Source organism: Dipodomys merriami, unplaced genomic scaffold, assembly GCF_024711535.1.
Source record: "Dipodomys merriami isolate MVZ:Mamm:240054 unplaced genomic scaffold, mDipMer1.0.p SCAF_3, whole genome shotgun sequence".
NCBI classification, from domain to species: domain Eukaryota; kingdom Metazoa; phylum Chordata; class Mammalia; order Rodentia; family Heteromyidae; genus Dipodomys; species Dipodomys merriami.
Window position 1 is genome coordinate 92,571,584 of NW_027204492.1, and position 25,536 is coordinate 92,597,119.

General features: G+C 39.3%; 1 protein-coding gene across 5 annotated transcripts in view; it reads right to left on the reverse strand.

Annotated features, from left to right (window-relative positions):
* Window positions 1-25,536, reverse strand: part of Usp9x (ubiquitin specific peptidase 9 X-linked) — a 114,372-nt gene that overhangs the window by 83,293 nt on the left and 5,543 nt on the right. For 4 of the 5 annotated variants that reach the window (XM_070040612.1, XM_070040614.1, XM_070040616.1 and 1 more), the window contains exon 3: window positions 987-1,240. In XM_070040612.1, the coding sequence (XP_069896713.1) occupies window positions 987-1,082 (96 nt within the window). In that variant the 5' untranslated portion in view covers window positions 1,083-1,240. Of the gene's footprint in view, window positions 1-986; window positions 1,241-3,727; window positions 3,794-25,536 lie in introns of those variants that run through there. The other variant, XM_070040613.1, reaches the window with a different exon arrangement.

Below are 25,536 nucleotides of genomic sequence, written 5' to 3' on the forward strand. Positions count from 1 at the left end.
GAGAACATAACTAGCAGTATCAGAGATAAAGAGATACTGCATAGGCCCCAAGACACTAATTATACTTCAATAAACTTGATAATTTTAATGAAACAGACAAATTCCTGGAAGAACACAACTTACCAAAAAATCAGAAATCAGAAAATTCAAAGAAAAAGTAAAACCTTTCCACAAGTAAAATCTCAGGACAGAAAATTCCACCAGTAAAATCTCCCAGACAATTAACAGGAAAAAATTTGTACAGAAACCTTATACAAAATTGATCCGGAAAATAGAAAAAGCATGTTACTTTTGAGCTTTAAGACTAGTCTAAAACCTTGATACTAAAATCTGTTTCTAGTTCTTTATAAGCATTATTTCATGTGATCCTTATAACAATGCTGTAAAGCTACATTATAATCCCCTTGAAAAGATGAAAAACGGGTTACATAATTTACCTGGAGTCATAAAGCTAGTATGGTATAAAGCTGAAATTTGAATGCTAGCAGTATGACTGAGCTTATGCTGTTAAAAAAAATTTTTTACAGTAAATTGACAATGTACAGGGGATATAATAGGCTACAATGAGCAAATATTACATTGCTTTCCCCTAGAATTGGAAGAGGGCTTAAGTACTTAATTTTATGAGTACTGTACATAAATCACCAGAAAAAGATGGGCTATATACCAAAGCATCACTATCTACAACACAAGCTTTATTTATTTATTTTGAGCTATCTTATTATTGTGAGGCCTATGGTTTAATTTTCATCAACAAGACTTAAAATGAGGGGTTTGGAGGTATGTTCCAGTTGGTAGAGAACTAGCCAATGAGCAAAAGTGTCAGAAACCAAGTTTGAGTCCTAGTTTTGGACAAAAAAAATCCTTAAAAATGACCATCTAGTAGCTACTTTACAAAATCATTCAGAATATGCTTCTTCAAGTAGTACCTACCCCACCAGTAGACATACCAATACAGCTTTAACTACTGTCCTTTAACATCCTACCTGATTCTGTTGGAGGGGGGGCTGAGACTGTCCATCAGGAGCCTGGCCCTGGTTATCATTCCCTCCTACTGGAGAGCCACGAGTCGTGGCTGTCATACTCGACACAGGGCAGATCTTTGCAATTTTGTCTGCTTATGTAGTTGTCTTGAGAAAAGAAATTATAGTCCACTTATAGAAGATGAAGTACCAGCATTTGTCAGTCTTAAAAAGCTCCAATTCAAGAATAAACCATCTTGCAGAGACCATTGCATAACCTGCAAGAAAAAAGTTCATTTGTTTTAGATATTAAGGACCTATATATTAAGTTACAGTTCAAACATAGTATCAAGAATGTACCCAGTCAAGAGAATGTGAATATATAAATGACAGGGGAAAGTGAAAAGTTACAGTTGCATCACCTTATTCAAACTTCATAAACTGATGATGGCCCAATGGCATTATACCACAAAAACATACAAGAATGCTTTTAGGGGCTACTGGTGTAGTTTAGGCAATAGCACGTTTTCCCAGCATGCATAAGCTAGAAATCTGTCTAGCTCCAATTCCCAGTACAAGAGAAGAGGGATTGGGGGGGAGGGAGGGGAAAGAGTAATCTTTGTTTCCCTTTTCTCCTGAAACTTCCTCCAAAGACACTATCAAAATACTTGGTTAGATGCCAGTGGCTCATAGGTCAGTCCTACCTACTTGGGAGGCTGAGATCTAAGACTTTTTTTTGAGCTAGCCTGGGGAAGACAAAGCCCCAAGACTTAAAGTGTCTATGTGCTGGTACTGGGGCTTAAACTCTGGGCCTGGATGCTATCCTTGAGCTTTTGTGCTCAAGGCCAGCCCTACCACTTGAGCTAAAGCTCCACTTCTGGCTTTTTGTGGTTAACTGGAGATTAAAAAAAAGTTTCACACTTTACTGTCTGGGCTGGCTTTGAACCATGATCCTTAGATCTCAGCCTCCTGCATAGCTAGGATTATAGGAATGAGACACCAGTGCCTGGCATGGCTTTTTTAATCCATTTAAGCCTGGCGGCTCAACTATTTGAGCCTCCACTTATTGGTTTTTTGCCAAATTCAACTCTAGTTCCTTCCCAGCAACTATATTCAAGAGTGTTCATCCCATAATACCTTTACAACTGAGTATTACTGCACACTAGAGCCCAATTCTCTTATATTCTTACTTCCATGAGTACACACACACCACCACCACCACCACCACCACCACCACCACCACTTAATAGCCACTTGATCACATTATGGAATGGTAAACTACCCTCAATTTGCTGCCTTAAAACTTTTTTTTTAAAAAATTTGAGCTGGATCCCGGAGGCTCACGCCCATAATCCTAGCTACCCAGGAGGCTGAGAACCAAGGATCAAGATTTAAAGCCAGCCCAGGCAGGAAAGTCTGTGAGACTCTTCTCTCCAATTAACCACCAGAAAAACAGAAATTTGAAAAGAGCTGTGTGCCAGTTGCTCACATCTGAGATTTGAGGAATGTGGTTCAAAGCCAGCCTGGGCAGGAAAATCCGTGAGACTCATCTCCAATTAAGCTCCAAATAAGCCAGAAGTGGAGCTATATAGCTCAAGTGGTAGAGCCACTAGCCTTGAACAAAAAAGTTCAACCCAGGCCCTGAGTTCAAGCCCCAGGACCGACCGGCGTGCGTGTGCACACGCACACACATAGTATAGAAGTTACCTGTACTATATATATATCCAAAACACTACAAAATAAGAAAAAGGAGATATTTCAGTATGAATGTAGGAAAGGGATGTGAAAAGTACTGTATCAGAATACTTTTCTGAACACATGAATATGTAAACATACAACACAGCTTTTCATATGTTGGGTAGTACATGAAGCACCTTAATCCTCATAAATGTATACAGTAGAAACTATCATCCCTCTTTACAGATGAGGAGAGTGAAAATAAGAAAATAAACTACCTTTATCAGTAAGTGGCTAAGTGGGATTCTAACTCAGAGAACTCACAGCTCTTAACTGCTATGTTATCCTGCCTCTTAGTCTCATTAGTAACTGTGAAAATATAAATTATAAAACCAACATTTTGTTTCACTAATCAAATTGGCAAAGAAAAAAGGACTGATAATTGATAATGCCAAGTAGGACTGAGGCTGTGAACAGACTCATGAACTAATCAATTCATAAAAGTAATACAAACAAAAATGAAGATACAATTAAGCTCTCACTTTTGTCTTCCATTTTATATACCCTAAATTACAAAAAGTGTTACATAAAGTCAGTAATTTTTTTTGTCGATCATGAGGCTTGAACTCTGGGCCTCAGCTCTTCAGCTCAAGACTAGTTACCACTTAGGCTACAGCATCCCTTATGGTTTTCTGGTGGTATATTGGAGATAAGAGTTTCACGGACTTTCCTGCTGGAGCTGGCTTTGAACTGTGATCATTAGATCTTAGCCTCCTGAGTAGCTAGGATTACAGGCATAAACCACCAGCTTTTCTCAGATTAAAAAACAAAACACAAAAACCTTGCTTCAATCTCCCAGTGTTCATTTGTTACAACTGAGACAAAATACCTGACATAAACAACATAAATACAGAAATTTTTATTTTGGCTCAAGGCTTCAGTCCATGGTCCCTAGTTCCATGGATTCTCAGCCTATAGTAGTAGGAATGTGAAATAGGATTACTTACCTGACTGCAGTCAGGAAGAGGGAGCCAACCCTGCCCATCAACATATAGCACCCAAGAATACCACCCCCCCCAAGAACTTACTTCCTATAGTTAGACCCAGCCTCCTAAACTTTCCAGAACTTCCCAAAATACCATCACCAGCTGGAGACCAAGCTCAATACACGAACCTGTGGGAGATATTTCAAAATCAAACCATTAACACCCCACTACTTAAAAATCACCTTTGCCTCTTAACACTAGTCTTAAAAAAAAGAATGTCTCTAACTGTGGGCCAGTGGCTCACGCCAGTAATTCTAGCTACTCAGGGAGGTGAGACCTGCTGTTTGAAGCCAAGAGATATTTGAGAGATCCCATCTCCAAAATAACCAGCAAAAAAAGCTAGGCTGGAGGCATGGCTCATGCGGTAGTATGTCAGCTGAGTTAAGTGAGAAGTCCTGCATTCAGACTCAGTACTGGTATTTTTCTGATAATGATCATGATCCAAGCTAATGAAATTGCTTGAAATTAAAGGATCTTTCATTGAACAGTGTCTATGGATAGGTTTGCATTATTTTAACAAGAGCATATGAAGCTTTGTGCAATATGTTCATTGGCAAGGATGAGAAAGCTCTGTCCATAATCAAACTGCTTCTCAGTACTCATCTACTTTGCCCTCTTATCATCAGACACAAGTGGCAGCCAGTAGTAACCTACTCTCCCCCCACCCATTCTGTCCCTTAAAACTGTAAGCCTCTTAGACTTAAAGGAGACTGGATTCCAGATTATTTTCTTTTTTTAAAGAGGAAAGGTAGCAGATAGCAGTGACGTGTGTGACTTCAATTCAGAGGGTGTGTATGTGTTCGTTCAATTCGGGTGTGTGTTCGTTCAATTTAGGGTCTGGACACAGCTTTATCCACTCAAGACTGGCATTCTACTGCTTGAGCCACAGCTCTGCTTGAACCACAGCTCCACTTTTGGCGTTTTTGGTGGTTAACTGGAGGTAAAAAGTGGATATGCTTAACAAGTAATTCTATCACCATGTCCACACTAAATCAACCATCTTTTTAAAAGCCTTTCCAGGGCTGGGAAGGTAGCTCAGTGGTAGAGTGCTTGCCTTGCATGCATGAAGCCCTGAGTTCAATTCCTCAGCACCACATAAGCAGAAAAAGCTGAAGTAGCACTGTGACTAATGTGGTAGAGTGCTAGCCTTGGGCTGAAGAGCTGAGGGACAGTGCCCAGGCCCAAAGTTCAGGGCCCATGACCAACCAAAAAACAAACAAACAAACCACAATTGTCTATTCCTTGAAGGGACACTATACATAGAGCTAAGAGGCAATTCTTTTTAACAAAGGAACTTTAAAGTAAATTGGAAAAGTGGTAGTGAGATTACCCCCTTTCTAATATACCTTTCTCTAAGACCACATTCAATATGCAGTACTTCAAATTACTTATCTTTCTCTTTTTTTGTGACAGTGTCTCCTTATGTAGTTACATAGTGATGTCCTCTTCCTTAACACTCAGAAACAAAAGCTTCTTAAGTAAAAACGTAAAATTTAGTCATTTAAGAAATATGTACCAGGTAATTGTAACCCCTCTATATGGTATTTTCACAATAAAAAAAACACAAAGAGAGAAATATGTACTAGGGGCTGGGAAAGTGGCTCAGTGGTAGAGTGCTTGCTTTGCATGCATGAGGCCCTGGGTTCCATTCCTTAGCATAATACAAGCAGAAAAAAGTCAGAAGTAGTGCTGTGGCTCAAGTGGTAGAGCGCTCACCTTGAGCTTAAGAGTGAGGGACAGCACCCAGGCCCAGAGTTCAGGCCCCATGACCGACAAAAAAAAAAAAAAAAAGAAAGAAAGAAAAAAGAAATATGTACTAAAAACAAAGGAGGAGGTAACAATGCTGGATAGGAAATGTACTCATTAGCTTATTCATGTAACTGTAACCCCTCTGTGCAGTATTTTTACATTTTTTTTTTTTTTGGGTCCGGTCGTGGGGCCTGAACTCTGGGCCTGGGCACTGTCCCTCAGCTCTTCAGCTCAAGGCTAGAGCTCTACCACTTGAGCCACAGCGCCACTTCCGGCTTTTTTCTTTTTGCTTATGCTGAGGAATCGAACCCAGGGCCTCAGGCATGCAAGGCAAGCGCTCTACCACTGAGCCACCTTCCCAGTCCCTCTGTGCAGTATTTTTACAATACAAAATATATACGGGAAAAAAAAGAAATATGTACTGAGCAAATACCACAGATCACACTTTGTTCTACTACTTGAGCCACACCTCCATTTCCAGCTTTTTTGGGTACTTATTTGGAGATAAGAGTCTCATAGACTTTCCTGCCAAGGCTAGCTTTGAATCGCAATTCTCAGATCTCAGCTTCTTGAGTAGCTAGGATTACATGCATGAGCTATAGGTGCCAGCTGGCTAGAACCATTTTTTAAGTAATAAAGCTTTCTTTCAAATGAAATACTTATTTTTAAGCAAAGAGTAATTAGACTTTTTCAATTTTAAAGCATAGTTTCTGTGGCTATGACAGATTCAATATGCTTTTATAGGCAAACTGTTTATGAATTGTTGTTTAGGAAAAAAACGTATCTGATGCAATAGTTTTTCTGAACAACTTGAGAAAGAACACTGACAGGAACTACAAGCTTAACATAAATGGTATGGACAGCAGAGAAACTGCCCAAGCCCCCAAACTGTATAAAGCAAAACATAAACTTTAAAAAAGACTCATGGGCTGGGAATGTGGCTTAGTGGTAAAGTGCTTGCCTAGCATGCATGAGGCCCCAGAAAAAGACAGAAAAAGAGGGAAGTGGTGCTGTGGCTCAAGTGGTAGAGCACTAGCCTTGAGAAGAAGAGCTGAGGGACAGTGCCCAGGCCCAGAGCAAGCGTGATGACGACAATAAATAAAATAAAAAAAATACTCAAAATCAACTGTTAACTTAGTTTTCCAACGCTTTCTCTCATTTCTCTATTTCATACCATTGCAGTTAGGCTGACACACTTCAAATTTTAAGGAAAAAATTCCTTATTAATTTCAGAAGTGGGAGCTGTGGCTCAAGTGGTAGAGTGAGAGCTTTAAAAAAGCTCAAGGACAGTACCCAAGCCCTGAGTTCCAGCCTTGGGACCATCACAAAGCAAAATAAAAACCAAAAAAATAGTTAAAATTTCAGCGTTTACTTTGCATAAGGTACAATTCTAAGTTATTTAATCTTCATATAAGTAGTCTCACTTAATGAATGAAGAAACTGGGGCAGTTTAAAGAGATTTGACTAACCAGAGGCAATAGATGTCAAGGTTGTAGATTGAAGATTTGAACCCAAGCAATACAAGTTCCAATGTCTTAAAGTACCACCACATCATACATTAATAGTACTAGAGAATAAGAGGGAAAAACTATCACTATTCTCATCTTATCCCCACCATGGAGGTAAGTGGTATTAAAATTTATTGCTGCAGAAATGTTTTATAAAAAGCACTTAATCCACAAATTTTCCATGTTAAACATTCTTTTTTAAAAATATTTTTATTTTCTTCAAGTAGTTGCACAAAGGAATTGCCATTCAACAGAGCAGTTCTCTGTTAAATATTCTTGTAAAATACAACTAGTTATATTCCAAAGAAATACAGCTTAAAAAAAATCATGCTGGGGGGGCTGGGAAGGTAGCTCAGTAGTAGAGCGCTTGCCTTGAATACACGAGGCTCTAGGTTCGATTCCTTAGCACCACATAAGCAGAAAAGGCCAGAAGTGGCAATATGGCTCGAGTGGTAGAGCACTAGCCTTGAGCTGAAGAGCTGAGGGACAGTGCCCAGGCCCAGAGTTTAAGCCTCACGACCAACCAAAAAAAGAATCATGCTGTACCAGATGCAGGTGGCTCATGCCTATAATCCTAGCTACTCAGGAGGCTGAATCTGAGGACATGGTTCAAAATCAGCCTAGGAAACAAAGTCTGTGAGACTTTTATCTTCAATTGGCTACCAAAAAAAAAAAGCTGGAAGTGGAGCTATTATGGCTCAAGTGGTTTAGTGCTAGCCTTGAAAAAAAACGTTCAGTGACATAGCCCAGGCCCCAGGAAGGCACAAAACAATCATGTTTCAAAAATTGTAATTACTGTTCAATGGTTAGAGGCATGGCTAAGTAGAAGAGTGCCTGTCTGACAAGTGAGACCCTGAGTCCAAACCCCAGTACCAGAAACAACAATAACAACAACAACAAACCCCCGGTCAAGGGTGGGAATCCCATGGCTCACTGAAATTTGAAGATCGAGGTCTGAAGCCAGCTCAGGCAGTAAAGTCCGTGAGACTCTTATCTCCAATTAATCACCAAAAAGACAGAAGCGGAGCTGTGGTTCAAGTGGTAGAGTACTAGCCTCAAGCTGAAAAAGCTCAAAGACAGTACTCAGGACCTGAGTTCAAGTCCAGGACTAGCAAGCAAACAAACAAACAAACTCTCTCTCTCTCTCTGATAATTGTTCAATGGCGAGATAAGAAGTCAAGTTAAGGAGTTTAAAAACTATTTTATTATTTTAGTGCTTCCCCTATGGTATAACCCCTGTTTTCACTGTATTTGATGTCGGTGCCCTGAATCTTGTATATACATTTTTCTAATTTGGGGAGAGGAAGGGAAATAACAAAATGCTGAAATAAGGATACAGATTGCCATTGTAACAATGAGATGTACAAGACACTATGTTGAAAACGAATCTTACAACTTGGGGGGGAAGGGAGGGAGGAGTTGGGGAGGTGGGGAGAGAAGGGATGGTAGGGAAGAGATAACAATGCTCCATAGGAAATGTACTCATTACCTTACTCATGTAACTGTAACCACTCTGTACACTATTTTTACAATAAAAAATAAAAAACTATTTTATTATTTTATTTAACAATTAAGTCCACTGCCATAAACCTAAACATCTCTAAAGTAATTTAATAATGTAATCTTTCCTCAAAGGTAAACGGTTTCATAGTTCCCCCAGCACCGCTATTGTTACCAGTACAGAATCAATCATTCTTATCCTACATTATCATGATAAATGAAAACACAAGCCAAGGCAACTATATTAACTAAGCACATGATTTTCCCTCAAGTATGATTCTATTCCTAGACAGCTTCATATCCAACCAATAATTCACAAAAATGTAAATGAGACATCCAATTGTTAAATTCAAATGTTACTTGAGCTAAATGTTCACATTGTATCTACAACACTATTTAAACCTCCTCCCTTAAATTTTGTCACTAAGTCATTATTCACCCATAGATAATACTTCCTAGAAGTCATTGCAACAGAACTATATATCCTGCACTCAAAATTCTTTGTGGCAGCAGAAATATGCTCATTTAGAAATGCTTGGTAATTGATCAAATACTCTTACTCAAACTCCATCCCAAGGTTTGTCAAATCATGTGTACACAATTAGGGTACTGCAAGTCTTTATATGTACGTAAAAGCTTCACTAAACTTTGGCATCCTTGCTACGTATTTCTCAAACAAAAAAATTTAAGTGGTTGTAGTCAATTTGAGTAATGTTAAATTAAAATTGACTTCTGCAATGGTGGCATTAGAAGCTGTTGACAGTTTATTCCCTTGAAATCACTGTTAACACCACAGGTGAAAGTTATTTTTAAAAATATTTGTTAAGCCGGGTGCCAGTGGCTCACACCTGAATCCTAGCTACTTAGGAGACTGAGAGCTGAGGATCACAGTTCAAAGCCACCCTGGGCAGTAAAGTCAGTGAGACTCTTATCTCCAATAAACTATTCAGAAAAAGCCACAAGTGGCACTGTGGCTCAAGTGGTAGAGTGCTAGCCTTAAGCAAAAAGAGGCTCAGGGACAGCACTCAGGCCCAGAGTTCAAGCCCCAGGACTGACAAAAAGAAATAAAAAAAAAACTTTTGTTAAATATTTAGAAATTATCCTTAAGGATATAAAGAAAATGTAACTTTTAATCAAGAAAATGTACTGCACTTCAGTAAGAAGAGAATCTGGGGGCTGGGAAGATGGCTCAGTGGTAGAGCGCTTGCCTTGCATGCCTGAGGCCCTGGGTTCGATTCCTCAGCACCACATAAGCAAAATGAAAAAAGCCGGAAGTGGAGCTGTGACTCAAGTGGTAGAGCTCTAGCCTTGAGCTGAAGAGCTGAGGGACAGCACCCAGGCCCAGAGTTCAGGCCTCACAACCGGACCCAAAAAAAAAAAAAAAAAAAGAAGAGAATCTGACATTTTGGTAGCTCAGCAGAACAAAAGCTCCATTCTAGGCAAAGAATACAGGCTCTCCCCCCAATTGATGCTATCTCCCCAGAAAAGGCAAGCAGCCAGCATTTCTTATGACCTCCAACTTTTAGTTGCAGAGGTTCTATTGCAGGAATGAGTGTCAGACCTGTCTAAGGCTCCTTTCTTCCACCCAGTCTCCTTCCTCCTACCTCCTTGTGGGACAGGTGCAAGCCAATAATAGTACAGTTTCAACTGTGCTCACTCCATCTCACCCACAGGGGCCAAGGTCCCACAACAGGAGATAAGCTTGAGACCAGAGGCCAATTCTTTGACTCAGCAATTTGCTCAAGAAGCAGGTGTGGTACAGTCTACCTCAAGTTCTGAAGCAGTAATACACAGGCTTTGTTAAGAGGGAAAAGAAGCCCATAAGAACAGATTTCTTAAGTTCTCTCAAGAACTGACCTCATTTAGACCAAGAGACTGGAGTTTCATGAAAACAAACAAATAAAAAATCACCCATCTAGTACTTCACCAAAGAGAATCAGGGAAAGAGAGAACTAAGAACACACTTCCTGGATCAGAATAAAAACCTCATAAACTGGCATCAAACATTATCACTGAAAAACATGAGAATTTAATTGAATCTGACTGTGGGGCAATTTATATCCTGAGGCATCATGTAAAACAATAGAGCTATCAGTCAGCAAGTAATTAGAGACTAAGTTTTGGAATATAAAACACACACACACACACACACACACACACACACCCTGAATAAATCACTCAACACAGATAATACACACACACACACACACACACACACCCTGAATAAATCACTCAACACAGATAACACACACACACACACACACACACACACACACACACACACACACACACACACACACACACACACACACACACACACACACACACACACACACACACACACACACACACCCCCCCCCCCCCCCCCGAATAAATCACTCAACACAGATAATCCTCAGAAGGCATAGGTAGGTGGATCAGTTTAAGGTGGAAGTGGGGACAGGGCAAGTGGAGTGGGAGTAGTACCACCAACCTATCAACCACACAAAAAAATTTTTTTTATAAAAACTAATCATAGGCCACATACTGAGTGGGTGGGGCCACAGGGGATAGACTTCACCTAAAACTGTTCATACTGGGCTGGGAGTTGGCTCAAATGTTAACAGCACCTGCCTGGCAAATATAAGACCTCCCAAGCTCCAATCAATAAATAAGCTAGTCAATAAATGCATAAATAAACAAACAATGTTAAAGTCTCTGTTGGAGGTGGCAGATAAGGAATCAGTTCCCAAAGTTACTACATTGTATGAAGGGTTCAGTTCTAACCCAGAAATTATAAGACATACAAAGAGAAATGCATGGCCCACATACAGAAAAAAGTAGGCTGTTGCAGGGTCCAGATGTCAGACTCAGCAAAGACTTCAAAACAGTTCTCATGCTCTGATCACATAAAATATTTATAGAAATGAAAAAAGCTCGTGTGTGTGTGTGTATATATATATGTGTATATGTGTTCAAAGAACTACAGGAAATCATGTTTAAAGGAAAAATAATGACATTTCTAAACAGACAATAAGGAGAAAAAAAGAGATAAATCAAACAAGAGACCCAAATGTTAATTTTATGTTGAAAAATATAATGAAAAAGTCACAAAAGTGGTTCAAGAGCAGAACTATAAAGAGGGAAGAATCATTGTTAGATATAAGCAACTTGAAGAACAAAGAGAAAAGTGTACAGAATATCAAACAAGTATGTGGCACAATTAAGAATGCCAACATATGGGTAATGAGTCCCTGAAAAGAGAAGGAATAGAAAAGGAAGGTGAAGAAATTATGGTCAAAACCTGTTTCCAATTTCAATGAAAAACATACATCTACACATTCAAGAAGCTTGATAAATTTCAAACAGGACTAATGTATAAATCCAGATGGAGCAGCATCATAACCAAACTGCCAAAAGTCAAATATAGAATCTTGAAATGGCCAGAAACACAACATCATATACAAAGATCTCTCAGTAAGACTAACGGCTCATTTTTAATCATTAACAATTGAAAATGGATCAAAGACCTAATTATTAAGATAAGAAACTACTGATCTCAATCAGGTGTGGTGGTGCACACTTGAAATCTCAGTATACTGAGATGTTGAGAAAGAGGATCAAGAGATTTTTAGATTATCCTAGGATATCTGGCAAAGAACTTTTCTCAAAAAACAACAAGAGGGCTAGGAAGGTGGCTCAGTGGTAGAGCGCTTGCCTTGCATGCCTGAGGCCCTGGGTTCGATTCCTCAGCACCACATAAGCAAAAAGAAAAAAGCCGGAAGTGGCGCTGTGGCTCAAGTGGTAGAGCTCTAGCCTTGAGCTGAAGAGCTGAGGGACAGCGCCCAGGCCCAGAGTTCAGGCCCCACAACAAGACCCCCCCCCCAAAAAAACAACAACAACAACAAGAAAGCTGGGTGCCAGTTGCTCACACCTGTAATCCTAGCTACTAAGGAGGCTGAGATCTGTAGATCATGGTTCAAAGCCAGCTCGGGCAGAAAAGTCCGTGAGACTCTTTTATCTCCAATGAACCATCAGAAAACCGAAAGTGGCACTGTGGCTCAAGTGGTAGAGCACTAGCCTTGAGCTGAAGAGCTGAGGGACAGAGCCCAAGCCCAGAGTTCAAGCCCCACAACTGACAAAATCACCACTACCACCACCCAGGAGCTGGGGATGAAGTCTAGTAGCAAAGCACTGGCTACTATGAGTGAAAGGGCTTAGGGTTCAATTCTTCACACTACAAGGAAAGAAAGAAAAAAAGCAAAACAAAACAATACCAGGGGCACATCTCAATGCTATAGGATTTGATGATGGCTTTTCTTGGCTATAACATCACAAGTAAGAATAAAAGAAACAGGTAAATCCAGGTGTCTATGTCTCATGCCTGTAATCCTAACTACTTAGGAAGTTGAGATCTGAGGATTGTGGTTTGAAGTCAGCCTGAGCAGGAAAGTCCCTGAGATTCTTAGCTCCAATTAACCACCAAAAAGCCAGAAACAGAGCTGGCTCAAGTGGTAGAGTGCTAGCCTTGGGAAAAAATGCTCAGGGACAGTGCCCAGGCTGAGTTCAAGCCTCAAGCCCCAGGACCATCAAGACAGAGAGATGGGAGAGGGAGGGGGTGGTAGAGAGAGAAGGTAGACTTTATTAAAATCGTTTGTTATGATCACAGGAATCTGATCCAGTACATGGGAGTTGGGTATGCAGGTATTTAGCTAAGTGGAATCTCAGAGACTTACTGGTCTCCTCCAAATCTGATGATCTGAGGCAAGCAAAGCAGAGCAGACCTTTTCCTGCTCCTGCACTCCTCATTAACACAACCCAATAAAAAATAAGGAAAAAGCTTGGCGCTAATGGCTCACGCCTGTAATCCTAGCTACTAAGGAGGCTGAGATCTGAGGATCGCAGCTCAAAGCCAGCCCAGGCAGGAAAGTCCATGAGACTTATATCTCCAATAAAGCACCAGAAAACCGGAAGTGGTGCTGTGGCTCAAGTGGTAGAGTTAGCTAGCCTTGAGCTGAGGGACAGCACCCAGGCTCAGAGTTCAAGCCCCACAACCGACATACATACATACATACATACATACATACATACATAAGGAAGCTTGACTGAAAAAAATTAAAAACTTGGACACAAGTGGCTTTCTCTTTCTTGCTATTGTTTTTAAACGTACTTATATATTAGTGATTTTTTTTTGTTTCTTTGGTATGTTCCAACCCCATGGTATAACCCCTGTTTTCACTGTATTTGATGCTGGTGCCCTTTGGGGAGGGGAAGGGAAAAAACAAAATGCTTAAATAGAGATACAGGTTGACCCATTGTAACAATGAGATGTACAAGACACTATGTTGAAAACGAATTTTACAACTTCTGGGAGGGAGGGAGGGAGGGAGGAGAATCAAACCCAGGGCCTCAGGCATGCAAGGCAAGCACTCTACCACTGAGCCACCTTCCCAGCTCCAAATTAAAAACTTTTTTAGTGATGTAGCACAGTAATAGTAGAGTGTTTGTTTCTACCCAGGCACTGAGTTCAACAGTCAGCACCAAAAGAAGGAAGTTTAAAATTCAAAACAAAGACTTGTGGCTCTAAGGACAATAAAAAGTCAACCCCAAAAAGAGAAAGAAAAAAAATCACAACCTGTGAAAATCTTAAGAGATTTGTATCTAAAATATACAAAGAATCTATGCAACTAAACAATTGAGAGTTCATCTGAAAATGGGCAAAGGATCAGAAAAGACATTTCTTCAAAGATATACAAACAGCCAATAACCACATGAAAAGATGCTTATCATTAGCTACCACGGAAATGTATTAACAAAACCACACGCAATACTACTTTATATACACTAGGATGTTATAATAAAACTGACAAGGATGGGGAGAAATTGGTAGCCTGTGTGTTGCTGGTGGGAAGGTGAAATGGTACAATTGCTATGGAAAACAGTATAGCAATTCCTCAAAAGCATAATCATATGATATGGCAATTCCTCTTCTAGGTACATACCCAGAGAATTCAAAGAGGAGACTTGAATAGCTGTATTTGCATACCCATGATCATAGCAACATTATACACAGTCAAAAGGTAGAAACAACCCAAACATCCATGGACAGATAGGCCAACAATGTACTATGCACAAACAACAGAATATTATTCTGCTTTTAGAAGGGTATGCTGTTGCATGAACAAAATCTGAGAACAAAACAGGACAGTTACAAATGGACTCAAATACTGTAGGCCTCTATTTATATGAAGTACCTACAGTGACCAAATTCATAGAGAAAGTAGAATGGTGTGGTTGTCAGTTTTCCCTAAAACATTAATGTTTTGCCCTAAAAGTTACAGAAATTGAATGCAGTATGGAAGTGGTTCTAGGTGGACCAAGTGCTTATTGCTTTACATTCTTCTTGGCTTTGGCTGCTTTAAATAAAATATTTATGCAGTTCTACCTGATCCTTATGCATTTCAACTTATTTTACTTTTTGGGAGTTTCAACCCTTCCTTATTCCTACTTCTACCACATCACTGACTTAAAAGTCCTATAATTACTATAGATTGTCAAATATTTAGAACCTTTTTATTGCTTTGTTAGTACTTAATATAACCAACATAGTTTTGAATGATCAGTTTGTTCTTTATCTCATTGGTTTTTTTTCCATGAATCCTGTCATTTATTCATTTTGTCAGTCATGGGGCTTGAACTCGGGGCCTGGGCGCTGTACCTGAGCTTTTCCCCTCAAGGCTAATGCTTTGTCACTTTAAGCTACAGCACCACTTTTGGTTTTCTGGTGGTTCATTGGAGACAAGAGTCTCACAGACTCTCCTCCCCAGGCTAGCTTTAAACTTCAGATCTCAGCCTCCCTGAGCTGTTAGGATTACAGGCAGGAGCCATGATGCCCAGCTTGCTCCTCTCCCCCTTCCCTCCCTCTCTCTCTCCCTCCCTCCTCCCTCCCGTGTGTGTGCGCGTGCGTCACGCACGTAAATTATTTTGTAGATGGTATGGTTTTCTGGCAGTGCATGTACAGTGAAATATACCTACAAATGCTGATGTTTAATCTTCAAATATCTTGCTCTCTCAAGGTAGCTAACACTTCTTACGGACTGTTGGAAAGCTTTGATAAGAGAATGTACATAAAGTGCTTGGTACACAGAAGGGACCTGGTAACTGGTAGGTATTTTAACAAGATGCTGGTTAGATCTTTCTTGAAATGCTGATTAGATTATTGCCCACTTTGATAATACTTACTTTTAAACCTTCAGAGGCTCCTTATTATCTGCTCTCTCAACTATAAATTACCAGGATTTTTCTGCTCCTGATATACAGATTAAGAAAATAAAGTTGTACCAATGCACCTATTTTTCTACTGCATTAACACAAAATACTATCACAGTTTATAACTATACTGTTCTATTTTTACCTCTGGTAGCACTGAGTTTGAATTCAGGTTGCTAGGCAATTCCTCTACCAATGGAGCCATGCTTCCAGCCCATTCTACTATTTAAAAGGTAAATTTCTTCTCTTGTTCTAGCATATAGCAATTTTACAAAGGGAGGGCAAGTTCACAGTGACTTTTCCACATATGTATGTAATACATCCCAATCAATCTCACCTCTTATATCATTCTCCCTTACTCCTTTCTGTCCTCCCCCCGCCCTTTTTTTTGGTACCAGTCCTAGGGCTTGAATTCAAGGCCTGCGCACTGTCCCTGAGCATTTTTGCTCATAGCTAGCACTTTACCATTTGAACCATGACTCCACTTTTGGCTTTTCTGGTGATTAACTGGATGTCCTACTCAGGCTGGCTATAAGCCATAATCCTCAGATCTCAGTCTCCTGAGTAGCTAGAATTACAGAAGTGAGCTACCGTGCCTAGCTTTCTCTTTCAAAAGATTTCATTATTCTACTTTCATATATCAGAGCCTGTTTTACTAAAAGGTAAATTACAAATCAACAATCAATCTTCCCCTCTGTAATACAATTCATAGAGTAATATTCTTATCAAAGGCTGAGATCTAATGATCGTAGTTCAAGTCCAGCCTGGGCAGCTCCAATTAACAACTAGAAAAGTGGTTCTAGGGCTCAAAGTGGTAGAGTACAAGCCTTGAGCAAAAGAGGTCAGGGACAACACTAAGGCCCCAAGTTCAAGCCCCATGACTGACCAAAAAAAAAAAGAGAGAGACCAGTAAGCTGGGTGCTTGGAGATACATGCCTAGAATCCTAGCTATTTGAGAGACTAAAATTGGGAGGGTTACAGTTTAAGATCAGACCAGGCCAAAAAAAAAAAGTTTGTGAGATCCTTTGTCAATCCATAGCTGGGTTCAGGGCTATGCCTGGCAGGAAGAGTGACAGTATCTCAAAAATAACCAGTACAGCTTGACCCTAGTGGTTCATGCCTATAATCCTACCTTCTCAGGAGGCTGAGATCTCAGGATTGTGGTTTGATGCTAGTGAGGGAGGAAAGTCCATGAGACTCTTTAATACATCACCAAAAAGCCAGAAGTAGAGCTGTAGTTCAAGTGGTAGAGGCCAGCATTGACCAGAAAAACTAAGGGACAGCACCCAGGCCCAGTGTTCAAACCCCAGTATAGGCATAAAACAGGGCTGGAAGCACGGATAAGCAGTAGAGTGCTTGCCTAGTAAAAATGAAACTCTAAGTTCAAATCTCAGTACTACAAAACAAAAAATAAGAACAATGACAAAAAAGCAGGATATAAAAATTACCCAATCTAATTGTTCAATCAAAGAATATACAAACAAACCACCAATTTAGTAGAAATATAAGGATCTTTTCCACTTAATATAAAAATAGAAAAAAAAACAGACCAGTAAGTATGGAATTGTAGTACCAGTTCTAATTACTCAACTCCAAGTGCCAGGTTTCTATCAACAATTCCAGGCTGGTTCTACCTTAACAAAAATTTTAAAGCTAAATTAACTACCTTTAATGTTGCTTAAATATATGCAGATATTAAACAAGGATTAAACTCCTTATGTTTATTGCTCTTATGTAACTATAAAACCAGGACAAATTTATGAACAAAATACAAACAAAATTGCTAATATTCATATGGATAGCATGTAGTTCTTATGCCACTACCATATGCCATGTAATAGACTTAGCTCTCTTAATCCAATTACTACACCATTTTGTACACATGGTGTGCTATGACATAATTTGCCCTTGGCACCAACACATCATTCATGTGTCAAGTCTGCCTCTGTTATTCTCATTATCCTACAATCAAATGGTACAACTGATTGCTATGGTATTAAAAACATATAGCTAACATAAATATTGAAAAGGGATGGAAGTTCTCAATTATGAGATAATCATCCAGGTAGTCCAAAATACATGTTTTAATTATATACAAGAGAATGGTAAACCATACAATAGAATTCTACACAGTGATGAATAAGAAATTAGTGACTCACATAAGTAAAAGCAGCCAGGTCTAGAAGTATACAGTATTCATATGAAGTTCAGAAGCAAGTATAGAGGTTAGAGTATTTGTTTTCTGGCCATAGAGCAAGACAGAGTCATGAAGGAACCTTCTAGAATAATAAAAATTTAAAAAAATTCAACATAGTAAATATTGACGGATAATCTCCATGTAAATAAAGTTCTTCGTCCTTAATCTAAAAGTATGAAGGGGTCCCAAGGTCATGAAGTTTGAGAATGCTGGATTAAGCAAACTAAAAATCACTGAACAAGATAGGAACTGGTGGCTCACACCTGTAATCCTAGCTACTCAGGAGGCTGAGATCTCAGGATCACTGTGAAGTCAGTACAGGCAGAAAAGTCCATGAAACTGGTCTCCAATTAAATACCAAAAAGCCAGAAGTGGAACTGTGGCTCAAGTGGTAGAGCACTAGCTTTGGGACAGCTAAGGGAAAGCACTCAGGCCCTAGTACTGGTACCCCGCCACACACACAAAAAAAAAGCAAAAAACAAAAACAAAAACAAAAACAAACCCCATTGAGCTTTTGCTAGTTCTCTTACAGTAATAAAAATGAGCTACCACTATTTTCTCTGAATCATTTATACTACAAAAATCACTGCTACTATTTACTTGTGTAGTTTCATCTTCAATTAAAAAAATAACTCCCCATATTATTTTCCATATCAGACTACACTTCATTTTAGGAGCAATGATGCTCTTAATGCTTAAACTAGATTTCAGGATGAAAAAAAATTAACCAAGCTCTAAGCTGCTATGTCAATAAAGAAATTATACTCCTTACTACCAAGTCTATGGTCCCTAAATTCACATTATAAGCTGTTTATCAACCACAATCAAGTCAGGATTCTAACAAAAATAAAGCCCTCTTCTGATTCCACACATGCTTAGAAATGGGGAGGAAGAAACACTCATGTTGTTGGATTACCCCTCTATATACTTGTCAACCTAACAACTTCTAAACTCATTAAACAATTTTTACCTTTTTTTTCTTTTCTTCTCTAGACTCTAGTTCTTTCACACATCTCTAGGGTAAAGATAAAAATGTAAGGACTTACGTGAAAATGGTAACTTAAGAATGCGGATGGGATTAAGATGGAAAGTGGGATACTGATGCAATTTACTCCTAATCTGACTTGCTCAACTGAAACCCATTTGTATAAGACAGTAATAAAAATAATTATAAAAATTTAAGGACTTAAAGACAAAAGAGCAAACCTTAAATTATCTCATTTTACAGACTAAAAGTTTTTTGGTTTTTTTTTGGTCCGGTCATGGGGCCTGAACTCTGGGCCTGGGCACTCTCCCTCAGCTCTTCAGCTCAAGGCTAGCTCTCTACCACTTGAGCCTAGCACCACTTCCGGCTTTTTTCCCCCTGCTTATGTGGTGCTGAGGAGTCGAAACCTGGGCCTTATACATGCAAGGCAAGCGCTCTACCACTGAGCCAACTTCTGAGCCCCCAGACTAAAAGTTTTAAGGACCCAAGACACCAATTCCAATACCTTTCCACTGATTACCCCATTTGCACTTAAAATATGAACATTGTGTGTGTGTGTGTGTGGTTTTTTTTTTGTCAGTCGTGGGACTCTGGGCCTGGACGCTGTCCCTGAGCTCTTCAGCTCCAGGCTAGCGCTCTACCACTTGAACTACAGTGCTATTTCCGAACATTGTTAAAATCAACAATAAAACCTTCAAGTTGGGCACTTGTGGCTCACATTTGTAACCCTAGCTACTCAGGACTCTGAGATCTGAGGACTGTGGTTCTAAGCCAGCTCATGTAAAGAAGTCCGTGAGACTCTTTATCTCCAATTAACCGTTAGAAAACCAGAAGTGGTACAGTGGCTCAAAGTCGTAGAGCTGAAGCCTTGAGCAAAAGAATCAGCACCCAGGCCCTGAGTTCAAGCCCCATGATGGACAAAAACAAAAATAAAAACCAAAATAACCCTTTCAAAATAGGAAGAAAAGAAATGATTACAACTATTTTTTTTTAATTGTTGTTGCTGGGCCTGGGTGCTTGTCTCTGAGCTTCTTTTGCTCAAGACTAGCACTCTACCACTTGAGCCACAGTGCCATTTCCAGCCTTTTCTGAGTAGTTTATTGGAGATCAAGAGTCTCACGAACTTTTCTGTTTAGACTGGCTTCAAACCTTGATCCTCAGATCTAGGCCTTCTGAGTAGCTAGGATTATAGGCATGAGCCACCAGTGCCTGGCTATTACAACTATTATTAAGTAAAGGAAGGAAGGAAGGAAAGGAGGGAGAAAGGGAGGGAGGGAGGGACTTCCATCAGCTAATGAACAGTAAGTTTGAACTTTAAGGAAAGGAGATTTTTAACATATGTATATGAAAATTGAGATTTCACATACATCACAGGCCACGATTCTGGGTAAAAGGTACAGAACAGGAAACAGAGCTCATTGAAGTTCTCATACAAGAGTCTCAAAGACTCTCACTCGTTATACTAAACTATAAGACACAAAGTCATCACATTTCACAAGACTCTCACTCGTTATACTAAACTATAAGACACAATGTCATCACATTTCCCAACCCACAGCACAGTAACTAAGAAAGAAACAGAGACAGGTACCAGTGCCTCTTGCCTATAATCCTAGTCAGGATTCTAACTACTGAGATCTGAGGGTTGCAGTTAGAAGCCAGCCCAGGCAGGAAAGTCTGTGAGACTCTTATCTCCAATTACTACCAGAATACCAAAGTGGTACTGTGGCTCAAAGTGGCAGAGTGCTAGCCTTGACCAAAAAAAGCTCAGGGACAGCGTCTAGGCCCTGAGTTCAAGCTGCATGACCACTACCACCACCACCAACAAAAGAGACTGAAAAAATGACTAACAACAATGAAAACCAGAAAAAGACAGCTAAAAAGAATCTAAAGCCTTTTAGTATACATGTAAACCATCCTGTAAAACTCAAGAGCCATTGAAGATGAAAAGCAACAGATGCCTAAAATGAAACAGGCTACAGAGCAATTAAATCATGTTCATGATATGACTGGTATTAGGAAACAATAGGAATCCTCTAAAAAGGATATTGAGAAAACAAAACAACCCATGGGAAAACATGCAGGGTTTATGGAGAACTGAGAGTTAAGTGGAAAATAGGGGGAATGAAAAACGGTGAGAAATCAAGTTGGAAAGTCAACTTTGAGAGTTTTGAATATTAAAATCAACTTTGTGGGGCTGGGATTGTGGCTTAGAGATAGAGTACTTGCCTAGTATGCATGAGGCTTTGGTTTGAGCTCTCAATACCACATAAACAAAAAAATAATAATAAAAGTAAAAAACTAAGCTCAACTTTGTGTTTTGAGTATTCATAAAAGCAGCATTAAAAAATAGGGAATCATAAAAATGTCTCTTAGCTGAGCATGGTAGCATGTACTAGTAATTTATAGGTACTTGGGAAGCTGAGGAAGGAGGACTCCTTAAAGCTAGAGGTTAAGGACCAGTCTGGATAAATATATGAAGATCTTGTCTAAAAAAGAGTGGGAGAGTCTCTCAGGACAAACAAATCTAACCAAATGGCACATGATTAAATCATGAGGCAGAGGGCCCATGAAAATGTGATTAACTTATTAAACTTATCACATACACACACGAGAAACTTTGAATTAACCCAATAATTATCAGAAAGTCAGAGAAAAATATTCACTTTAAAATGCCCATTACAATATAAAGGCAAAAAATAATTTGAAAAAAGGCTCCAGAAAACACTAATGATAAACTAATTTATTTGTCAAGTTTTAAAATAAAACGGAGAAAGTATATATATATAATTCCCCACCTACCACCTAATAAAGATGAAAACAAATAATAGGATGTAAATGGACTTATCAGCTCAGGTGGAGCAGGTGTTTTGTTTTCTTTCCCCTTATAAACCTCAACTTTTTCCTTTTTTTTTTTGGTACTACGGTTTGAACTCAAGGTGCTCTACCACTTGAGCCACACCTCCAGGCCTCTTTATTCTGGTTTTGAGATAAGAGTCCTATTTCTGTCCAAGTGAGCCAGGACCTCAATGCTATTTAAGATTCCTACCATAGTAGGGATGCCCAGCTTTCTGTTGAGATGGAGTCTTATGAACTATTTTTTGGTACTAGGGTTTGAACTCAAGGTGCTCTACCACTTGAGCCACACCTCCAGGCCTTGAACTCTGGGTCTGGGGGTTGTCCCTGCGCCTTCAGCTCAAGGGGAGTGCTCTACCACTTGAGCCACAGTGCCACTTCCAGTTTTCTGGTGGTTTATTGGAGACTTTTCTGCCCAGGCTGGCTTTGATCCTCAATACTCATATCTCAGCCTCCTGAGTATCTAGGATTACAGGTATAAGCCACTGACGCCCAGCTTCCCATGTAGCTCAAATGGCAGGCTCAAGTCCTGGGGCCTGAACTCAAAACTTGTGTGCCCTGCCTAGCTTTAGAACTGTGATCCTCAGATCTCAGCTTCCTGGGTAGTTAGAATTACAGGCCTGAACCACTAGCACCCAGCCCCAATCTTTTTTTCTTCTCTTTGTGTGTGTGCCAGTCCTAAGGCTTGAACTCAGGGCATGGGCACTGTCCCTGAGCACTTTTTGCTCAAGGCTAGTGCTCTACCACTTGAGCCACAGCTCTACTTCTGGCTTTCTGGTGTTTAATTGAAGATAATAGTCTCACAGAGACATCCCTGCCTGTGCTGGCTTTAAATTGTGATCCTTAGATCGCAGCCTCCTAAGCAGCTAGGGTTACAGGCATGAGCCACCAGTGTTGGGTGCCAATCTTTTAAAAAACAGAATATACTAGTTTCGTGGCCAGATAAAATTTTTCAAAAGCTTTCCATTAAACATTAAAGTATAGCTTAGCTATTTGAACACAAGATATTTAAATACAAATAAATTTGAAAATTTATACACAACATCCTTCAATAAATTAATGAAATATTATTGAATTTAATAATGCCCTTCTCCAATTTTGCTTATTTTACTGGCTTGCTTTCAAAATGGAATTCTTAGTTGGGTGCTGATGGCTCACACCTGGTTCAAAACCGGCCCAGACAGAAAAGTTCATAAAACTCTTAACTCCAATAAGCTATTCAGAAAAGGCTAGAAGTGGTGCTGCGGTTCAAGTGGTACAGTGCTAACATTGAGCACAGAGAGACTTAGGGACAGCACCGAGTTCAAGCCTTAGGACTGGCAAAAAAAAAATCTTTAATTCTTTCACAGGTTCTAATCTCTGAAGTATTTGTAGAAACATTTTTTTTTGGTAGGTGTGGGGCCTGAACTCTGGCCTGGGCACTGTCCCTCAGCTCTTCAGCTCAAGTCTAGCGCTCTACCACTTGAGCCACAGCACCACTCTAGTTTTTTTTCTGCTAATGTGGTGCTGAGGAATCAAACCCAGGGCCTCATGCATGCAAGGTAAACGCTCTACCACTGAGCCACCTTCCCAGCCCATGGAAACCGATTTTTAAACTCACTTTAACTAGTACAATTCTATTTTTCTTACTTTGTATTCCTGTTACTAGGTTCAATACCTAATACATAGTACAATACCCAGATTGTACTATAATGTAGACACTTAATTTAACTGTTGGACTTAAAAGTACAAAAGATTCAAGACGGGGGGGGGGGGCGGCAGGGGGGAGGATGGAAAGGGGAAACAGAGAAGGCTACAATGCTTGATAAGAAATGTACTCATTATCTTGCCCATATAATTGTAACCCCTCTGTACAGTATTTTCACAATAAAAAAAAGATTCAAGACAGTTACATAGTAATAAGACCAAGAAAAGTATGACATTTTTTAAAAGGTGGAATTAATCTTTAAATTAGTAATTCTCTAGGGGTACTCTATCTGGAAACGTATTAGAAATATATACATACTGCACACTTACTGAATCAAAATCTGGAGGTAGATGCAGCAATCTACTTTTAACAAGCCTTCTAGGTTTGAGAATCACTGTTCTAAACCCAAAATTAACAAACTATAGCTATAGAACAAATCCAGTCTCCTGTTTTTGTTCAGTTCACCAGATACCTAAGACGGTATTTCACAAAGGACTATTCACAATTTGGTGATAGGGAACATTAAGTTAAAACCCCATTTAAGCAAAATACTGGCTTATTACTTCCCCCAAAACAAATTGTTTCTCACTAGACCTGAATTACACTTAATTGTACCTCATTATCACTAGTATTTTTAATTTCATCATACAAATTTATCCAAAGTCCTTCTTAGCCCACAAAGTCCAAAATACTTATTATGTGGTCTGTGCTCTGAATTCTAGGTGCTATCAAAAAGAACAATCAAATCTTTCTTCACTATCTTGATCAGAGACAAAATATTCTGCTAGGTAGACCATGGGTCTAATGCCATTTGGCAACTTTCACTCTCTTTAGTATCAACTGGTAACAAGTAGACTGGGAGCAGTTGTTCACACCTGTAAACACAGCTACCAGGAAGGCAGAGATCCGGAGGATCAAGGTTTGAAGCCAGCCAGGCCAAAAATGACACCCTATCTGAAGAGTGTGGTTACAGTGGTTGAGCATCTACCTATCGTGTATAAGGACAGTCCAGTCAAACTCCAGTATCATTACATCAAAAAAAATTGAGTAACGTTGAATTTACAACTAAAACTCCCAATAGCCACAAGTCAAGTAGTTAGGAAACAGGCCTAAAGGACAGGAATGGGACTTTCCCTACTCCCTTTTTCTTCTATTTTTTCCTTCCCAATTCATACTGTACTACCCAAAAATATAATTCCTAACACATGCCTAATGTGTTCAAATCTCATGTGATTGTCAGTTACAAAAAGGATACACTGGAAAGTATCAAAATGATGATGCATCATCAAATCTGTACAAGCAGTTCGAAGTTAAATTATAGCTCCAGCTTTTGCCATTCAGGCAATCAATTAAGTTGTAGTAAACAGTATTATTTTAGGTGCTCTGTAATACCCAAAGGTAAAAAACAGAATCCTTAACCATTACCAGAGAAGAGAATTTAGTATTAGTAACCACAAAGGTAATAGTTTAGAAAATGTGATTTCTTAGGTATGAAAATAGGTTCATAAAGAAGGCAGTGTATGCATGCTACTTTAATCATGTTTCCTCATCTTTCGAGCCATTTTCCTCAGCTGAAAAACGAGAAGTTTGACTAGAACTAAGATCCATTCCAGGATTTATCATAAAAGGATTATCAGGTCAACTGACAAAACAGTGAAGAGAATTAGCAAAAATGCAAAAAAAAATCATTCTAAGTATACAAAAAAACCTTATCAATTCAGCAGTTATCATATATCTATGTGTTGGGTCTTTTTATATGTTAAGATCAAAGACTTAGGATGATCAGTTTGAGTAGATGGAAACCACCAACTTAGAAAATTTTACAGAACAAAAAACGGTTTTTGAGACCAGATCTCACTATGTTATCCAGGTTCTGTTGATCTCCTGGGCTTCAGTAATACTAGTATCTCAGTCACCCAATCTAGCATGTATCACTGCACAGGGTTTTGGAGGACAAAAGTAACCAAAGCATCTGAACAAAATGAGTAAAACAAAAACAGAAAATAGGGTAGCAATAACAGAGCATCAACACAAAAAAGAATGACAGGATAAAAAGATGTACCAGAGTATGTCATTTCTGGCCAAAAATTAAAAGTACAGTATATAAATTCAGCTATTCCT